The following is a 15,087-nucleotide window of genomic DNA, read 5'->3' on the forward strand; positions in this document are numbered from 1 at the left end:
GTCCAGAAATAGGTCACCGTACCGTATCCGGGGAAAGCCCCAAAAAGGGTCATTACCTAGGTGAAGTGCTTAGAAATATATCCCAATACCTCCTGTGGGTAGGACCACGTGAGAAGAGAAGAGTTAAATAGCCTAGAGGCTGTGCTCAGCTGTATGTCCCAATCAGCCCGGTGGGAAAAGCCAAGGCGTAATACGAGAGACAGGTCGTGTAGGTGCTGAGTCAGGTGAAATGTTCCATTTCAGTGTCGGTGGACACTTCCCAGGAAGAAGGGGGCGACACAGGCCACCCAGCAGAAGAGACCAAAAGTATGTCATGATGATACCTGTGGACGAGAACCCAGACAAGGGGACCGCATCGCCTGTGTGCCGGGCCCGGTGACAAGTCACTCTTTCTTTTGTAAGCGCAGCCCAGTCAGGCGAGCACAGTTACCTCACCTGGGTGCTGGGCCCAGAGACAAGCCACATCCGCTCCTGTGGGCAAAGAGCAGGGGTAACAAGACAATCACTGAGAATAGTTGAGTCCCCAGACATGACGTCACAATGGTCTCTGTGGGCAGGGTTCACGCAGGGGACTCACATCACATTGACTGTGGACTCAACAGTGTGTCGCAATGCTTTCTGAGAAGAGGGTCATGACAGAGAAGGAATGTAACTGGATGGCGGGCCCAGCAATATGTTATTGACTCCTATGTGAGCAGATATGAGGCAAGAGAAGGGAATCACAGCATCCTAGTTATGAGCACAGACATATGTCCCAAAGCCCCAAGCATGAGGTGCCAAGGCAGGAGGACAGTGTCACACGACCTAGGTGCTGGGTCCCACCCTACCCCCCACCCTCCGTCCCTCCCTCACTCCCTTCCCCCTCCCTCTCTCCCTTGCGTCCTTCCCTCCCTTCCCTCGTCCCTCCCTCGCGGCCTGGGATCCTCCCCGCTTCTCTACCCGCCTTCCCTCCGGCCTGGAGAAAGCAGCCCTTCCGTTTGCCCGCGGGGTCGTTCGTAGCGGGGCCGTGGGAGGAGTGGTCTCGGGTCTATATTGAGCTGCCAGGCGCTACTCGGTGATGGCGGGGAAGCTGGCGGGGCACCGGTGTGCGAGTGATCGGTGGGCGAATCGGGGAGGCAGAAGAGGGGTGCAGCGGAATGGAGAGCCGGCCTGCCTGGGGACCCGGCCCGGTGTTTCCGGGGGGGGGGGGCGAAACGCTCCCTCCGCCCACCCTCCTGAAGTAGGCCGGGTGGCGTGGGGGCAGGGCTGCGAGGAGGGCCGACAGCTCTGCCTGCGCTGGTCCCCAGAAGCGGCCGCGGGCTGCCTGCAGACCCGCGCACGCGCACTAGACCGCCCAGCTCCCGGGCCCTGGGCGGGTTCTGGGGTTCCCTAGATGCTGGGGAGAGAATGACAGCACAGCCCCGCCCTGTGTGCTGTCTCTCACCGGACGGACCTAGAACTGAGGGCTCCCAGGCAGGTCAGCGAAACGGCAAGACAGGCCGCAGGAGCCTCAAATCCATGCACACGCGCGCACGCGCACACCCAGCCGATCACAGGCTGAAGTCGGAAATCACGCTTCAATCGGCCCGAGGGTGACCCCTGTGGGGATGAGACTGCCTCGCGCTCCGTTGCAGGGTTCGCCGTGGGGATATGCCGTCTGTGAACCCCGTGGGTGAAACGAGGACTGGCACGCATCGCATTGAGCTCCCGAAATGCTTTAAGGCTGTGGGGTCCCTCCGTTGGTCCTGGAGGCAGGAGACCGCTCTAATCTCTGCCTATGTCCCTCTGTCCCGTGGTCCCTCTCTCTCCCCCTCTGTTCCACCCTGTTCCCGTCTTTCCCTTTCTTCCTCAGTCCCTCCAAACCTCGGTTTCTTCCTTTCTCTCCCCCTTTCTCTCTTTCTCCTTTTCACCCTCCCTTCGCTCCCTGGGTCCCTCCCTGTGCGTCCCTCCCTGTCCCTCGGTCCCTGCCTCCCTCCCTTCCTCCCTCTCTCCCTTCCGTCCTTTCCTCCCTTCACTCGTCCCTCCCTCTGGTCCTGGGATCCTCTCCCCATCTCTAGCCGCCATCCCTCGCGCCTGGAGAGGGCAGTCCAAGCGTTTGCTCGCGGGGTAGACGGGGTTGGGGGTGGGGGGAAGGGTGGTCTCGGGGCCGCACTGGGCTGCCCGGCGCTGCTCCGTGACGGTGGGAGGGGGAGGCTGGCGGGTTACCGGTGTGCCAGTGATGGGTGGGCGGAGCGGGGAGGCAAGAAGAGGCGTGTCGCGGATTGGAGAGCGGCCCCGCCTTCGGACCCGGCCCGGTGTTTCCCGGGCAAAGCGCCCCCTCTGCCCACCCTCCTGAAGTACGCGGGGTGGCGTGGGGGCAGGGCTGCGAGGAGGGACGACAGCTCTGCCTGCGCTGGTCCCCCGAAGCGCAGCGCCGCGGGCTGCCTGCAGACCCGCGCCGGCGCACTAGACCGCCCAGCTCCCGGGCCCTGGGCGGGCTCTGGGGTCCCCAAGATGCCCGGGATAGAAGGACGGCACAGCCCTGCCCTGTGTGTAGTCTCTCACCGGACGGACGGACCTGGCACTCAGGGATCCCAGACAGGTCAGCGGGAGGGCGAGACGCCAAGACACGCCGCTGGAAGCGGAGCCACACGGTCACCTCACGGCGGGAGAGAGGCCACCGCCCTGCCCCCACCCCTCCCCGACCCGCGCGCGCCTTTTAAAGCTCCTCCAGCAGAGCCCGGTATTCTTCCTCGCTGAGGGGTGGCTCCAGGGAAGCGAGCTCTTCCACCTCCTTCAGCTCCCCCAGTGGCTCCGTCTCTAGGAAAGGTCGTGCCTGCTGCTGAAACTCTGGGGTCGACAGGAGCTCGTCCAGCAGGCTGGAGGTGAGCGCAGACGAGCGCTCCTCCGGCTCCTGGAGCGCTTGGGAAGGCGCCTGCAGGGCTGGCATCTGCCCCTGCCAGGCGGAGGCCTCCGGGGGTGCGGGCTGCGGAGGTGGAGGTGGCGCGGCTTGGGGTTCCCCTGCCGCCCCGGCCACCTGGGGCCCCTGGCCCCAGCCCCACCAGGGACCCTGCACACCTCGCCCCTGTGAGTCGGCTTGAGCGGGCCCAAGCTGTCCCACGGAGCACGTCCCCGGCAGGCCGGCGTGCTGCGGCTCCCGCTCCTCGTGGCATCTGCCCGGGTGCGGAGGCCCCGGAAGGCTCTGAGGCTGGGGGAGCGCCACCCCCGAAGGAGCCAGGGCGGCGAACCCGAAAGCCCCGAGGGCCCCGAGCGCCGGGTCAGGTTGCGAGATTCCTTCTGCCTGTGGGGCCTGTCCGTGCAGGAGCAGGGGCACGGCCCCTGCTGCCTGGCTCACGACGGGCCCCTGTGGGAGGGCCCCAGGCGCGCAGGGCACTTGGGGTGCGGGAAGCGCCGCCCCCCACGCCCCGGTGTGGGTGGAGGCGACCCAGGAGCGAGCAGAGGAGCCGCGCCCGCCGGGGGCCGTGTCGCGCGGGCCGCCTGCGGCCGCGGGTCCCCTGCCAGCCCGGCCTGGATGCCTGGCCCTTCGATTCTGAAACCAAATCTGAATCCTGGACTCCGGGAGGCCCGTCTCTCTGGCCAGTTCCTCCCTGGTGGCGAAGTCCGGAAAGCGCTCTCGCTCGAAGGCCCGGAGGAGCACGGCGGTCTGGGACTGGGTCACGGCCGTCCGCTTTCGCCGGCCTTCTGGCGGGCCGCGTGGCCCAGGCCAGGGCCTGGATTCCCGCCGGTGCTGCCTCAGCCGGCGCGATCTCTCGTTCTGAAACCAAATCTGGACCCTGGGCTCCGGAACGCCGATGGCCTGGGCCAGCTGTTCTCTGGTGGCCATGCCCGGGTACGGGTTCCGCTCAAAGGACGCTCGCAGGGCGTCCCTCTGGCTCGGAGTCCAAACGAGCCTCTTTCGCCTTCCTCGCCCTCGGGCCTCCGCCGGGAGAGGGCTGCCGGGAGCTGTGGGGAGAGCCATCGCGGGGAGACCGGGCCGAGTGTCACAGACAGACACAGGCACACAGAGGCCCGGCGGCTCCCGCGCGCCTCAGCCAACCTCTGCTGTGCACCGCACCTGCAGGCAGGTCAAGCCAGGAGTCCGGCCCCGCCAGCCAGGGGCCGCTTTTATAGAGACCTAGCGGCCCCACCCCTTCCTGAATTTGCATGAGCTCCGGGGACCCAGGGCGGGGTAGCCCGCCCTCTCAAGCCGGAAACCACAGGGACACCAGGGCCCTGTGGGGTGGTCGGGGGTGGGGCCTGAGCGGCGGGGGAGGGACACGCGGGGCTTCGGGGGCTGGACCTCTGGGGTTCTCCAGGAATTCTACGGAAACTGGAAGCCTCTCTCCGGGCTCGAACACGTCACCAGGGAGGGTGGCGTGCAGAAGCGAACCCCCGTGACAGGCCTGAGTTTTCCAAGCCCCCCCTCTCCGTCAAGGCGTCCACGTCTGTGGGTGTCGCCGTGGCCGCGACACTCTCACACACGCAGCTGCGTGGATCCGGTTCGTGTTCCTCTAGAAAACGAGAGCGAAGGCACGGAGACAGAAACTCTCCCGGGCAGAGACGGCCTGACGAGGCATTCCTGTTTCCTGCCACACGGGGAGTCTCGGCAACCTGGATAGAAAGGGCAGCGACACGCTGCTGCTTTTCCACGGATCCCTGGGAGTTTCTGTTTCCCCGCCGAGCTCGGGGAAGAAAACGGTGAACGTCATCAGGTCACCACGACTTAGGAAGCCACAGAGAGCTGAGCGACAGGCACCCTTGCGGAGGTCACATACAAAAGTTAAAAAAAAATTAGCCGGGCGTGGTGGCAGACGCCTGTAACCGCAGCGACTTGGGAGGCTGGGGCAGGAGAATTACCGGAACCCGAGGGGTGGAGGTTGCGGTGAGCCGAGATCCGGCCATTGAACTCCAGCCTGGGCGAGAGGGCGAGACTCCGTCTTTTAAAAAAAGAAGAAAAACGAAACAAAACGAAAAACAAAGAAAGACAACACCGCGACCAACAACCACAACCCAGAGGCATTCCAACATATAAAACGCCAGGTCGAAAGGTCGCATCCTGCTTTTGCCTTGTGAGTCATCCTCTTGGCACTCTGCCACGCGTACTTTCCCTCCTTCTCTTCCGCTTCCGAAGCTTCTTCATACACGTTTACTGCTGCTCGGAAACTCTCCTGCTTTACGGCCCTCGGTGGAGTCGTTTCTCCTGAGGAGGCAAGAATCGCGGTTTCTGTAGACTCACACCCCTAGGAATTCCTTTGCCCTAACAGGCAACAGGTAGGAGAAATGAGGGACATCGCCTCGGTGCTGGTCCAGAAATAGGTCACCGTACCGTATCCGGGGAAAGCCCCAAAAAGGGTCATTACCTAGGTGAAGTGCTTAGAAATATATCCCAATACCTCCTGTGGGTAGGACCACGTGAGAAGAGAAGAGTTAAATAGCCTAGAGGCTGTGCTCAGCTGTATGTCCCAATCAGCCCGGTGGGAAAAGCCAAGGCGTAATACGAGAGACAGGTCGTGTAGGTGCTGAGTCAGGTGAAATGTTCCATTTCAGTGTCGGTGGACACTTCCCAGGAAGAAGGGGGCGACACAGGCCACCCAGCAGAAGAGACCAAAAGTATGTCATGATGATACCTGTGGACGAGAACCCAGACAAGGGGACCGCATCGCCTGTGTGCCGGGCCCGGTGACAAGTCACTCTTTCTTTTGTAAGCGCAGCCCAGTCAGGCGAGCACAGTTACCTCACCTGGGTGCTGGGCCCAGAGACAAGCCACATCCGCTCCTGTGGGCAAAGAGCAGGGGTAACAAGACAATCACTGAGAATAGTTGAGTCCCCAGACATGACGTCACAATGGTCTCTGTGGGCAGGGTTCACGCAGGGGACTCACATCACATTGACTGTGGACTCAACAGTGTGTCGCAATGCTTTCTGAGAAGAGGGTCATGACAGAGAAGGAATGTAACTGGATGGCGGGCCCAGCAATATGTTATTGACTCCTATGTGAGCAGATATGAGGCAAGAGAAGGGAATCACAGCATCCTAGTTATGAGCACAGACATATGTCCCAAAGCCCCAAGCATGAGGTGCCAAGGCAGGAGGACAGTGTCACACGACCTAGGTGCTGGGTCCCACCCTACCCCCCACCCTCCGTCCCTCCCTCACTCCCTTCCCCCTCCCTCTCTCCCTTGCGTCCTTCCCTCCCTTCCCTCGTCCCTCCCTCGCGGCCTGGGATCCTCCCCGCTTCTCTACCCGCCTTCCCTCCGGCCTGGAGAAAGCAGCCCTTCCGTTTGCCCGCGGGGTCGTTCGTAGCGGGGCCGTGGGAGGAGTGGTCTCGGGTCTATATTGAGCTGCCAGGCGCTACTCGGTGATGGCGGGGAAGCTGGCGGGGCACCGGTGTGCGAGTGATCGGTGGGCGAATCGGGGAGGCAGAAGAGGGGTGCAGCGGAATGGAGAGCCGGCCTGCCTGGGGACCCGGCCCGGTGTTTCCGGGGGGGGGGGCGAAACGCTCCCTCCGCCCACCCTCCTGAAGTAGGCCGGGTGGCGTGGGGGCAGGGCTGCGAGGAGGGCCGACAGCTCTGCCTGCGCCGGTCCCCAGAAGCGGCCGCGGGCTGCCTGCAGACCCGCGCACGCGCACTAGACCGCCCAGCTCCCGGGCCCTGGGCGGGTTCTGGGGTTCCCTAGATGCTGGGGAGAGAATGACAGCACAGCCCCGCCCTGTGTGCTGTCTCTCACCGGACGGACCTAGAACTGAGGGCTCCCAGGCAGGTCAGCGAAACGGCAAGACAGGCCGCAGGAGCCTCAAATCCATGCACACGCGCGCACGCGCACACCCAGCCGATCACAGGCTGAAGTCGGAAATCACGCTTCAATCGGCCCGAGGGTGACCCCTGTGGGGATGAGACTGCCTCGCGCTCCGTTGCAGGGTTCGCCGTGGGGATATGCCGTCTGTGAACCCCGTGGGTGAAACGAGGACTGGCACGCATCGCATTGAGCTCCCGAAATGCTTTAAGGCTGTGGGGTCCCTCCGTTGGTCCTGGAGGCAGGAGACCGCTCTAATCTCTGCCTATGTCCCTCTGTCCCGTGGTCCCTCTCTCTCCCCCTCTGTTCCACCCTGTTCCCGTCTTTCCCTTTCTTCCTCAGTCCCTCCAAACCTCGGTTTCTTCCTTTCTCTCCCCCTTTCTCTCTTTCTCCTTTTCACCCTCCCTTCGCTCCCTGGGTCCCTCCCTGTGCGTCCCTCCCTGTCCCTCGGTCCCTGCCTCCCTCCCTTCCTCCCTCTCTCCCTTCCGTCCTTTCCTCCCTTCACTCGTCCCTCCCTCTGGTCCTGGGATCCTCTCCCCATCTCTAGCCGCCATCCCTCGCGCCTGGAGAGGGCAGTCCAAGCGTTTGCTCGCGGGGTAGACGGGGTTGGGGGTGGGGGGAAGGGTGGTCTCGGGGCCGCACTGGGCTGCCCGGCGCTGCTCCGTGACGGTGGGAGGGGGAGGCTGGCGGGTTACCGGTGTGCCAGTGATGGGTGGGCGGAGCGGGGAGGCAAGAAGAGGCGTGTCGCGGATTGGAGAGCGGCCCCGCCTTCGGACCCGGCCCGGTGTTTCCCGGGCAAAGCGCCCCCTCTGCCCACCCTCCTGAAGTACGCGGGGTGGCGTGGGGGCAGGGCTGCGAGGAGGGACGACAGCTCTGCCTGCGCTGGTCCCCCGAAGCGCAGCGCCGCGGGCTGCCTGCAGACCCGCGCCGGCGCACTAGACCGCCCAGCTCCCGGGCCCTGGGCGGGCTCTGGGGTCCCCAAGATGCCCGGGATAGAAGGACGGCACAGCCCTGCCCTGTGTGTAGTCTCTCACCGGACGGACGGACCTGGCACTCAGGGATCCCAGACAGGTCAGCGGGAGGGCGAGACGCCAAGACACGCCGCTGGAAGCGGAGCCACACGGTCACCTCACGGCGGGAGAGAGGCCACCGCCCTGCCCCCACCCCTCCCCGACCCGCGCGCGCCTTTTAAAGCTCCTCCAGCAGAGCCCGGTATTCTTCCTCGCTGAGGGGTGGCTCCAGGGAAGCGAGCTCTTCCACCTCCTTCAGCTCCCCCAGTGGCTCCGTCTCTAGGAAAGGTCGTGCCTGCTGCTGAAACTCTGGGGTCGACAGGAGCTCGTCCAGCAGGCTGGAGGTGAGCGCAGACGAGCGCTCCTCCGGCTCCTGGAGCGCTTGGGAAGGCGCCTGCAGGGCTGGCATCTGCCCCTGCCAGGCGGAGGCCTCCGGGGGTGCGGGCTGCGGAGGTGGAGGTGGCGCGGCTTGGGGTTCCCCTGCCGCCCCGGCCACCTGGGGCCCCTGGCCCCAGCCCCACCAGGGACCCTGCACACCTCGCCCCTGTGAGTCGGCTTGAGCGGGCCCAAGCTGTCCCACGGAGCACGTCCCCGGCAGGCCGGCGTGCTGCGGCTCCCGCTCCTCGTGGCATCTGCCCGGGTGCGGAGGCCCCGGAAGGCTCTGAGGCTGGGGGAGCGCCACCCCCGAAGGAGCCAGGGCGGCGAACCCGAAAGCCCCGAGGGCCCCGAGCGCCGGGTCAGGTTGCGAGATTCCTTCTGCCTGTGGGGCCTGTCCGTGCAGGAGCAGGGGCACGGCCCCTGCTGCCTGGCTCACGACGGGCCCCTGTGGGAGGGCCCCAGGCGCGCAGGGCACTTGGGGTGCGGGAAGCGCCGCCCCCCACGCCCCGGTGTGGGTGGAGGCGACCCAGGAGCGAGCAGAGGAGCCGCGCCCGCCGGGGGCCGTGTCGCGCGGGCCGCCTGCGGCCGCGGGTCCCCTGCCAGCCCGGCCTGGATGCCTGGCCCTTCGATTCTGAAACCAAATCTGAATCCTGGACTCCGGGAGGCCCGTCTCTCTGGCCAGTTCCTCCCTGGTGGCGAAGTCCGGAAAGCGCTCTCGCTCGAAGGCCCGGAGGAGCACGGCGGTCTGGGACTGGGTCACGGCCGTCCGCTTTCGCCGGCCTTCTGGCGGGCCGCGTGGCCCAGGCCAGGGCCTGGATTCCCGCCGGTGCTGCCTCAGCCGGCGCGATCTCTCGTTCTGAAACCAAATCTGGACCCTGGGCTCCGGAACGCCGATGGCCTGGGCCAGCTGTTCTCTGGTGGCCATGCCCGGGTACGGGTTCCGCTCAAAGGACGCTCGCAGGGCGTCCCTCTGGCTCGGAGTCCAAACGAGCCTCTTTCGCCTTCCTCGCCCTCGGGCCTCCGCCGGGAGAGGGCTGCCGGGAGCTGTGGGGAGAGCCATCGCGGGGAGACCGGGCCGAGTGTCACAGACAGACACAGGCACACAGAGGCCCGGCGGCTCCCGCGCGCCTCAGCCAACCTCTGCTGTGCACCGCACCTGCAGGCAGGTCAAGCCAGGAGTCCGGCCCCGCCAGCCAGGGGCCGCTTTTATAGAGACCTAGCGGCCCCACCCCTTCCTGAATTTGCATGAGCTCCGGGGACCCAGGGCGGGGTAGCCCGCCCTCTCAAGCCGGAAACCACAGGGACACCAGGGCCCTGTGGGGTGGTCGGGGGTGGGGCCTGAGCGGCGGGGGAGGGACACGCGGGGCTTCGGGGGCTGGACCTCTGGGGTTCTCCAGGAATTCTACGGAAACTGGAAGCCTCTCTCCGGGCTCGAACACGTCACCAGGGAGGGTGGCGTGCAGAAGCGAACCCCCGTGACAGGCCTGAGTTTTCCAAGCCCCCCCTCTCCGTCAAGGCGTCCACGTCTGTGGGTGTCGCCGTGGCCGCGACACTCTCACACACGCAGCTGCGTGGATCCGGTTCGTGTTCCTCTAGAAAACGAGAGCGAAGGCACGGAGACAGAAACTCTCCCGGGCAGAGACGGCCTGACGAGGCATTCCTGTTTCCTGCCACACGGGGAGTCTCGGCAACCTGGATAGAAAGGGCAGCGACACGCTGCTGCTTTTCCACGGATCCCTGGGAGTTTCTGTTTCCCCGCCGAGCTCGGGGAAGAAAACGGTGAACGTCATCAGGTCACCACGACTTAGGAAGCCACAGAGAGCTGAGCGACAGGCACCCTTGCGGAGGTCACATACAAAAGTTAAAAAAAAATTAGCCGGGCGTGGTGGCAGACGCCTGTAACCGCAGCGACTTGGGAGGCTGGGGCAGGAGAATTACCGGAACCCGAGGGGTGGAGGTTGCGGTGAGCCGAGATCCGGCCATTGAACTCCAGCCTGGGCGAGAGGGCGAGACTCCGTCTTTTAAAAAAAGAAGAAAAACGAAACAAAACGAAAAACAAAGAAAGACAACACCGCGACCAACAACCACAACCCAGAGGCATTCCAACATATAAAACGCCAGGTCGAAAGGTCGCATCCTGCTTTTGCCTTGTGAGTCATCCTCTTGGCACTCTGCCACGCGTACTTTCCCTCCTTCTCTTCCGCTTCCGAAGCTTCTTCATACACGTTTACTGCTGCTCGGAAACTCTCCTGCTTTACGGCCCTCGGTGGAGTCGTTTCTCCTGAGGAGGCAAGAATCGCGGTTTCTGTAGACTCACACCCCTAGGAATTCCTTTGCCCTAACAGGCAACAGGTAGGAGAAATGAGGGACATCGCCTCGGTGCTGGTCCAGAAATAGGTCACCGTACCGTATCCGGGGAAAGCCCCAAAAAGGGTCATTACCTAGGTGAAGTGCTTAGAAATATATCCCAATACCTCCTGTGGGTAGGACCACGTGAGAAGAGAAGAGTTAAATAGCCTAGAGGCTGTGCTCAGCTGTATGTCCCAATCAGCCCGGTGGGAAAAGCCAAGGCGTAATACGAGAGACAGGTCGTGTAGGTGCTGAGTCAGGTGAAATGTTCCATTTCAGTGTCGGTGGACACTTCCCAGGAAGAAGGGGGCGACACAGGCCACCCAGCAGAAGAGACCAAAAGTATGTCATGATGATACCTGTGGACGAGAACCCAGACAAGGGGACCGCATCGCCTGTGTGCCGGGCCCGGTGACAAGTCACTCTTTCTTTTGTAAGCGCAGCCCAGTCAGGCGAGCACAGTTACCTCACCTGGGTGCTGGGCCCAGAGACAAGCCACATCCGCTCCTGTGGGCAAAGAGCAGGGGTAACAAGACAATCACTGAGAATAGTTGAGTCCCCAGACATGACGTCACAATGGTCTCTGTGGGCAGGGTTCACGCAGGGGACTCACATCACATTGACTGTGGACTCAACAGTGTGTCGCAATGCTTTCTGAGAAGAGGGTCATGACAGAGAAGGAATGTAACTGGATGGCGGGCCCAGCAATATGTTATTGACTCCTATGTGAGCAGATATGAGGCAAGAGAAGGGAATCACAGCATCCTAGTTATGAGCACAGACATATGTCCCAAAGCCCCAAGCATGAGGTGCCAAGGCAGGAGGACAGTGTCACACGACCTAGGTGCTGGGTCCCACCCTACCCCCCACCCTCCGTCCCTCCCTCACTCCCTTCCCCCTCCCTCTCTCCCTTGCGTCCTTCCCTCCCTTCCCTCGTCCCTCCCTCGCGGCCTGGGATCCTCCCCGCTTCTCTACCCGCCTTCCCTCCGGCCTGGAGAAAGCAGCCCTTCCGTTTGCCCGCGGGGTCGTTCGTAGCGGGGCCGTGGGAGGAGTGGTCTCGGGTCTATATTGAGCTGCCAGGCGCTACTCGGTGATGGCGGGGAAGCTGGCGGGGCACCGGTGTGCGAGTGATCGGTGGGCGAATCGGGGAGGCAGAAGAGGGGTGCAGCGGAATGGAGAGCCGGCCTGCCTGGGGACCCGGCCCGGTGTTTCCGGGGGGGGGGGCGAAACGCTCCCTCCGCCCACCCTCCTGAAGTAGGCCGGGTGGCGTGGGGGCAGGGCTGCGAGGAGGGCCGACAGCTCTGCCTGCGCCGGTCCCCAGAAGCGGCCGCGGGCTGCCTGCAGACCCGCGCACGCGCACTAGACCGCCCAGCTCCCGGGCCCTGGGCGGGTTCTGGGGTTCCCTAGATGCTGGGGAGAGAATGACAGCACAGCCCCGCCCTGTGTGCTGTCTCTCACCGGACGGACCTAGAACTGAGGGCTCCCAGGCAGGTCAGCGAAACGGCAAGACAGGCCGCAGGAGCCTCAAATCCATGCACACGCGCGCACGCGCACACCCAGCCGATCACAGGCTGAAGTCGGAAATCACGCTTCAATCGGCCCGAGGGTGACCCCTGTGGGGATGAGACTGCCTCGCGCTCCGTTGCAGGGTTCGCCGTGGGGATATGCCGTCTGTGAACCCCGTGGGTGAAACGAGGACTGGCACGCATCGCATTGAGCTCCCGAAATGCTTTAAGGCTGTGGGGTCCCTCCGTTGGTCCTGGAGGCAGGAGACCGCTCTAATCTCTGCCTATGTCCCTCTGTCCCGTGGTCCCTCTCTCTCCCCCTCTGTTCCACCCTGTTCCCGTCTTTCCCTTTCTTCCTCAGTCCCTCCAAACCTCGGTTTCTTCCTTTCTCTCCCCCTTTCTCTCTTTCTCCTTTTCACCCTCCCTTCGCTCCCTGGGTCCCTCCCTGTGCGTCCCTCCCTGTCCCTCGGTCCCTGCCTCCCTCCCTTCCTCCCTCTCTCCCTTCCGTCCTTTCCTCCCTTCACTCGTCCCTCCCTCTGGTCCTGGGATCCTCTCCCCATCTCTAGCCGCCATCCCTCGCGCCTGGAGAGGGCAGTCCAAGCGTTTGCTCGCGGGGTAGACGGGGTTGGGGGTGGGGGGAAGGGTGGTCTCGGGGCCGCACTGGGCTGCCCGGCGCTGCTCCGTGACGGTGGGAGGGGGAGGCTGGCGGGTTACCGGTGTGCCAGTGATGGGTGGGCGGAGCGGGGAGGCAAGAAGAGGCGTGTCGCGGATTGGAGAGCGGCCCCGCCTTCGGACCCGGCCCGGTGTTTCCCGGGCAAAGCGCCCCCTCTGCCCACCCTCCTGAAGTACGCGGGGTGGCGTGGGGGCAGGGCTGCGAGGAGGGACGACAGCTCTGCCTGCGCTGGTCCCCCGAAGCGCAGCGCCGCGGGCTGCCTGCAGACCCGCGCCGGCGCACTAGACCGCCCAGCTCCCGGGCCCTGGGCGGGCTCTGGGGTCCCCAAGATGCCCGGGATAGAAGGACGGCACAGCCCTGCCCTGTGTGTAGTCTCTCACCGGACGGACGGACCTGGCACTCAGGGATCCCAGACAGGTCAGCGGGAGGGCGAGACGCCAAGACACGCCGCTGGAAGCGGAGCCACACGGTCACCTCACGGCGGGAGAGAGGCCACCGCCCTGCCCCCACCCCTCCCCGACCCGCGCGCGCCTTTTAAAGCTCCTCCAGCAGAGCCCGGTATTCTTCCTCGCTGAGGGGTGGCTCCAGGGAAGCGAGCTCTTCCACCTCCTTCAGCTCCCCCAGTGGCTCCGTCTCTAGGAAAGGTCGTGCCTGCTGCTGAAACTCTGGGGTCGACAGGAGCTCGTCCAGCAGGCTGGAGGTGAGCGCAGACGAGCGCTCCTCCGGCTCCTGGAGCGCTTGGGAAGGCGCCTGCAGGGCTGGCATCTGCCCCTGCCAGGCGGAGGCCTCCGGGGGTGCGGGCTGCGGAGGTGGAGGTGGCGCGGCTTGGGGTTCCCCTGCCGCCCCGGCCACCTGGGGCCCCTGGCCCCAGCCCCACCAGGGACCCTGCACACCTCGCCCCTGTGAGTCGGCTTGAGCGGGCCCAAGCTGTCCCACGGAGCACGTCCCCGGCAGGCCGGCGTGCTGCGGCTCCCGCTCCTCGTGGCATCTGCCCGGGTGCGGAGGCCCCGGAAGGCTCTGAGGCTGGGGGAGCGCCACCCCCGAAGGAGCCAGGGCGGCGAACCCGAAAGCCCCGAGGGCCCCGAGCGCCGGGTCAGGTTGCGAGATTCCTTCTGCCTGTGGGGCCTGTCCGTGCAGGAGCAGGGGCACGGCCCCTGCTGCCTGGCTCACGACGGGCCCCTGTGGGAGGGCCCCAGGCGCGCAGGGCACTTGGGGTGCGGGAAGCGCCGCCCCCCACGCCCCGGTGTGGGTGGAGGCGACCCAGGAGCGAGCAGAGGAGCCGCGCCCGCCGGGGGCCGTGTCGCGCGGGCCGCCTGCGGCCGCGGGTCCCCTGCCAGCCCGGCCTGGATGCCTGGCCCTTCGATTCTGAAACCAAATCTGAATCCTGGACTCCGGGAGGCCCGTCTCTCTGGCCAGTTCCTCCCTGGTGGCGAAGTCCGGAAAGCGCTCTCGCTCGAAGGCCCGGAGGAGCACGGCGGTCTGGGACTGGGTCACGGCCGTCCGCTTTCGCCGGCCTTCTGGCGGGCCGCGTGGCCCAGGCCAGGGCCTGGATTCCCGCCGGTGCTGCCTCAGCCGGCGCGATCTCTCGTTCTGAAACCAAATCTGGACCCTGGGCTCCGGAACGCCGATGGCCTGGGCCAGCTGTTCTCTGGTGGCCATGCCCGGGTACGGGTTCCGCTCAAAGGACGCTCGCAGGGCGTCCCTCTGGCTCGGAGTCCAAACGAGCCTCTTTCGCCTTCCTCGCCCTCGGGCCTCCGCCGGGAGAGGGCTGCCGGGAGCTGTGGGGAGAGCCATCGCGGGGAGACCGGGCCGAGTGTCACAGACAGACACAGGCACACAGAGGCCCGGCGGCTCCCGCGCGCCTCAGCCAACCTCTGCTGTGCACCGCACCTGCAGGCAGGTCAAGCCAGGAGTCCGGCCCCGCCAGCCAGGGGCCGCTTTTATAGAGACCTAGCGGCCCCACCCCTTCCTGAATTTGCATGAGCTCCGGGGACCCAGGGCGGGGTAGCCCGCCCTCTCAAGCCGGAAACCACAGGGACACCAGGGCCCTGTGGGGTGGTCGGGGGTGGGGCCTGAGCGGCGGGGGAGGGACACGCGGGGCTTCGGGGGCTGGACCTCTGGGGTTCTCCAGGAATTCTACGGAAACTGGAAGCCTCTCTCCGGGCTCGAACACGTCACCAGGGAGGGTGGCGTGCAGAAGCGAACCCCCGTGACAGGCCTGAGTTTTCCAAGCCCCCCCTCTCCGTCAAGGCGTCCACGTCTGTGGGTGTCGCCGTGGCCGCGACACTCTCACACACGCAGCTGCGTGGATCCGGTTCGTGTTCCTCTAGAAAACGAGAGCGAAGGCACGGAGACAGAAACTCTCCCGGGCAGAGACGGCCTGACGAGGCATTCCTGTTTCCTGCCACACGGGGAGTCTCGG

At 65.2% G+C, this 15,087-nt stretch overlaps 3 protein-coding genes across 3 annotated transcripts; all 3 read right to left on the minus strand.

Annotated features, from left to right (window-relative positions):
- Nucleotides 1-2,677: 2,677 nt before the first annotated feature.
- Nucleotides 2,678-3,981, minus strand: LOC144580825 (double homeobox protein 4-like protein 4). Its single transcript, XM_078360250.1, has one exon. The coding sequence runs from the start codon at nt 3,935-3,937 to the stop codon at nt 2,678-2,680; it is 1,260 nt and encodes a 419-aa protein (XP_078216376.1). The 5' UTR covers nt 3,938-3,981.
- A 3,957-nt stretch (nt 3,982-7,938) lies between these two features.
- On the minus strand, nt 7,939-9,242 carry LOC144580869 (double homeobox protein 4-like protein 4). Its single transcript, XM_078360942.1, has one exon. The coding sequence runs from the start codon at nt 9,196-9,198 to the stop codon at nt 7,939-7,941; it is 1,260 nt and encodes a 419-aa protein (XP_078217068.1). The 5' UTR covers nt 9,199-9,242.
- Nucleotides 9,243-13,199: 3,957 nt separating this feature from the next.
- Nucleotides 13,200-14,503, minus strand: LOC144580867 (double homeobox protein 4-like protein 4). The gene has a single exon (XM_078360940.1). It carries the CDS (start codon nt 14,457-14,459, stop codon nt 13,200-13,202), a length of 1,260 nt encoding a protein of 419 aa, XP_078217066.1. The 5' UTR covers nt 14,460-14,503.
- Nucleotides 14,504-15,087: the final 584 nt, after the last annotated feature.

The sequence above is a fragment of the Callithrix jacchus genome, chromosome 22 (assembly GCF_049354715.1).
Source record: "Callithrix jacchus isolate 240 chromosome 22, calJac240_pri, whole genome shotgun sequence".
Taxonomy (NCBI): Eukaryota; Metazoa; Chordata; class Mammalia; order Primates; family Cebidae; genus Callithrix; species Callithrix jacchus.

What these genes read in the sequence shown, in the direction of transcription:
- LOC144580825 (XM_078360250.1), bottom strand. Translation starts at nt 3,937, where the DNA reads ATGGCTCTCCCCACAGCTCCCGGCAGCCCTCTCCCGGCGGAGGCCCGA.
- LOC144580869 (XM_078360942.1), bottom strand. Translation starts at nt 9,198, where the DNA reads ATGGCTCTCCCCACAGCTCCCGGCAGCCCTCTCCCGGCGGAGGCCCGA.
- LOC144580867 (XM_078360940.1), bottom strand. Translation starts at nt 14,459, where the DNA reads ATGGCTCTCCCCACAGCTCCCGGCAGCCCTCTCCCGGCGGAGGCCCGA.